Source organism: Phalaenopsis equestris, unplaced genomic scaffold (genome assembly GCF_001263595.1).
Source record: "Phalaenopsis equestris unplaced genomic scaffold, ASM126359v1 Scaffold000782, whole genome shotgun sequence".
In the NCBI taxonomy this organism is placed as follows: Eukaryota; Viridiplantae; Streptophyta; class Magnoliopsida; order Asparagales; family Orchidaceae; genus Phalaenopsis; species Phalaenopsis equestris.
Genome location: NW_018165222.1, coordinates 304847 through 308763, shown reverse-complemented (window position 1 = coordinate 308763; position 3917 = coordinate 304847). Strand labels below are relative to the sequence as shown.

Sequence of the window (3917 nt, the reverse complement as noted above, 5' to 3'; positions counted from 1 at the left end):
TGGCATTTATGGCATTCTGAGCCAATTACACATTTGTGGCATTTATGCTCTCATCAAGCACATGCTCTCATAAAACTTTATCATTCTGAGCCTTCATGTTGCTGATTGGGGCAGAAGAATTGTCTATTGGTGATCCTATTGTGAATTGATTGTGCTATATAAAGTCTTAGATGCTGATTGGGGCAGAAGAATTGGTTCTTGCTATAAAAATATGAACTGTGGGTTCGGCATTCCATTTTTATTGTATCCTAATGTGATTCGGATTCCTTCTATGTTGGAATCCATTAGTTGTTTGCTGAACATGTGTCAAAGTGCTTGAAAGAATTCTTCTACCTGTAATTTTTTTTATTTCTTGCTTGCAATTCATGACTTCCACCGCAAGAATTACTCCTATGATCCGAATTTCTGTTATTTTTCAATTTTTGATTGTTACTGTAGTTGGAGGTGAGAACATTGCGGCTGCATTAAGGAAGAGAACTAATGAGAAGTTACCTTTTATATATTGTATATATGTTGTAAGTTGTGCTTATGTGTATAACAAAGGAGTCCTTGTTGATATGTTTCAAAATTTCAGCTAGTATTTCAATAAAATATTTCATTTGTTTCCCATGGACGTAGGTCAGTTGACCAAACCACGTAAATTCATGTGTTCCCTTATCTTTAAATTTCTTATTTGGTTTATTGCTTGCAACGTGTTTATATTTATTTTTTCATTTGTTTAGCAATGTTTAAATTCGTTATATTAATTCATCTTGAATGTTATTTTTTTGTGATATTATTAGCATGACTAATAAAAATAAAAAGGTTGCCACTCCTGCACTTTGGGAGGACACCAAATTTATATTTTGTGACCTATGCATATGTGAAATTGATAAGGGAAATAGGCCAACGACATTTTTCAATAATTTTCGACATTTTTCAATAAGGAAGGTTGGGATAACATCGTTAGCAAATTCAAGGAGATGACAGGTAGGGAATATGATAGACTCCAATTAACGAATAAATGGAATCAGCTTAAGAAAGATTGGAAACTGTTGAATGATTTGAAGCGTGGCTCCACTGGATTTGGATGGGATTCGGTGAATAGAACAATTGAGGCGTCAGAGGAGTGGTGGCTCTAATAACCATTCATTCTCTTTTGCAGATTGTTCCTGCGGCAAAGAAGTTCAGATTGGCTGAGATTGAATCAGAATTGGAGGGCAAGTTACAAATGATGTTTGGTGGGGTGGTAGCTACAGGGAAATATTCAGCTGCCCCTAGCCAAACAGTTTTTGAAACAACCCCCGAGAATGTGGCCGTGGAATTATCAAATGATTCTGCAGAATTTCGCAGTGTTGAGCCACTTGAAATTCAATCCAACAATCGTGCGAAGCGCCCCCGGAACGAATGCAAGAGAAAGAGTGGACCTGCATCTATGAGGGAGCAGCTCTCATACCTAGTGGACTCATCTAATGATGCCCCTCACAGAGTTCAAAAAACCTCGGTTCATGAGGTCATTGGACTTCTTGAAGAAGATCCAGAATTTACAGGGGATCGTGATCTTTTCTACTTTGCTGTAGACCTCTTTCGTGATTCCCTCCACCGAGACTTCTTCACAGCATTGAGCAAAGAGCGACGACTGGAATACATACGCTATTATTGTAACCGTCGTGATTTGTGAAGTTTAGCTCCTCATTAGTTCACATTGTGTTTGTTTACGATTTGATACTAGACTGATGCACTTCATTCCATCTATGATTACTCCTCATAGTAGACTTTTTCATTTGTGGTTGTTCGTCTTTTTTATGAAACTGATTTATTTTCATTTCAAATGATGTTTAAGTTATTTATTTTCCAATTATAATTCATATGTCTGGTTGTTCTATTCCATCTATGAGGTTAACTATATTTCAAAGTATAATGTATAGTACCATGGCCCCAGAGGAGGCCCGACTTCGACGTCGAAATGTAGCCATAAATATACTAGTGCATTACTATAATACGTATGTGGACCGTGAGCCCTATTACACATCATCTCAAATTGGAGACAAATGGATGGGAGAAATGATTTCAGGACACCCAACGAGATTTCAAAACATCTTCCACATGTCCCAGGGTATTTTCAGTGATCTATTATTAGATCTAAAAACATCTCATTGACTTCATGGATCTTCTAGGACAAAAAACCATGAAGTATTGGGAATAACACTTTATATTTTATCACAGAACGAGTCAATGCGGGGAGCCATGGAACGCTTCCAACACCATCTGAAACAATAAGCAGATATTTCTCAGTTGGTTTGAGTTCTCTTGTCAGTCTAACACAAGCCATAATAAAACCCACAGATCCAACGTTTGCAAGAACGCCAGTAGAGATTCACAACGATGCCCGATACATGCCATATTTCAAGGTAGACATTCATACTTCAAATAAATATTACTGGGTTGTATATTGAAATGATTTCACTTATTCGTAAAGGGTTGCATCGGCACAATCGATGGAACGCACGTTCATGCTAGGGTGTCGGATAACGAGAAAGTTGCATTTACACAACTCAAAATATCATGGCAGTATGTGATTTCAACATGTGTTTTACATTTGCAATGACTGGATGGGAGGGCATCACACATAATAGTAGAATCTTTAAAATTGCAACGAGAAATCCGGAGTACAATTTTCTTCACCCACCGCATGGTTAGTTCCTTACTAATGCAAGTAGATTTTTTTTTGTATGCTTACCTAAAGTTTATAAGTTTTCAGCGGGAAAGTCTTTTTTATTGGTTGCTGGCTACCCAATGCAGAGGGGGTACCTTAAACCTTATCCTGACACAATGTATCATATTCCAGATTTTCAGAGAGTCAGCAATTGTACAAAAAATAGAAAAGAGGTCTTTAATAAAAGCCATTCATCCTTGTGAGGCGTTATTGAGAGGACTTTCGGAGTTTGGAAGAAAGTCATACTTCGAGATATGTCACCTTATCCGTTTTCAAAATAGGTGCATGTAGTGTTAGCCACTATGGCCCTTAATAACAATATTAAGCGGCATCCAACTCGAGCTGATGTTGATTTCGAGCGTGTCGAGGTCAATGACGAGGAAGTGCTAGTCGAAGCTTTGAATACCGCATTGGCCAATCTCTATCAACGGAGGAGAACGACAATGCCTCAATTTGCACGAAAGATGGGGAAGGTGCGAATGAAATAGCAGCCCTTTGTGAGGAGATCACTACCTCATTAGTTGGAGAGTGATTATTTCGATTCAGATCTGCTGTAAACACAATTTGATTAGGGGTCTGTGGTTGTTTTCAAACAAATATTTCAATTTCAATGATCTCTTTTTTCATTACCTAATATGTTAGTAATTATGTTTTATGATGCATTGCTTTTCAGGATAATATGAGTTCTAGAATGTCCGCTACCTCCCGAAGTGTGGTTTGTCATTGTGGCCTGCAAACCACACTTTTGACCTCACGGCAGACACATAGCTATGGTATGAAGTTTTATACATGCCCTCGAAGCTTTGCCGGTCAATGCAGATTTTTCCGATGGGCGGACAGTTTCTCTGATGCTGAGGATGATGCTGGCAGCGATTTGCGAGTTTCAGATGATGAAGGGCAAACACGGAAGCTACAGCGTGTCATTGTTAGAAATAACATTATCATTATGCTACTCGTCGTGGTGGTAGTTTTACAGTTTTTTTTTCATTCTGCTTCTCCAAGCTAGTGGTAGAGTTGCATTTATGTACTCTGGGCTATTTTGGATGTACGAAACTGTATGAGTTCCTACGTCTTTATGTATGAAAACACGACTTCATATGGCTTGACGTGCTTTTATATATTTTACATTTTATGCTTCTAAAATATGTTTGTAAATTTTTATATCTATAAATGAATTAATATTTGTATACATTGATATATAGATAAAGATAAATTTTAAACC

General features: G+C 37.6%; 1 protein-coding gene across 1 annotated transcript; it reads left to right on the top strand.

The window, feature by feature from the left end:
- Positions 1–962: 962 nt before the first annotated feature.
- LOC110031174 (L10-interacting MYB domain-containing protein-like) lies at positions 963–1660 on the top strand. The gene is made up of 2 exons (XM_020734253.1): positions 963–1079; positions 1145–1660. Exons 1-2 carry the CDS (start codon positions 963–965, stop codon positions 1658–1660), a joined length of 633 nt encoding a protein of 210 aa, XP_020589912.1.
- Positions 1661–3917: the final 2257 nt, after the last annotated feature.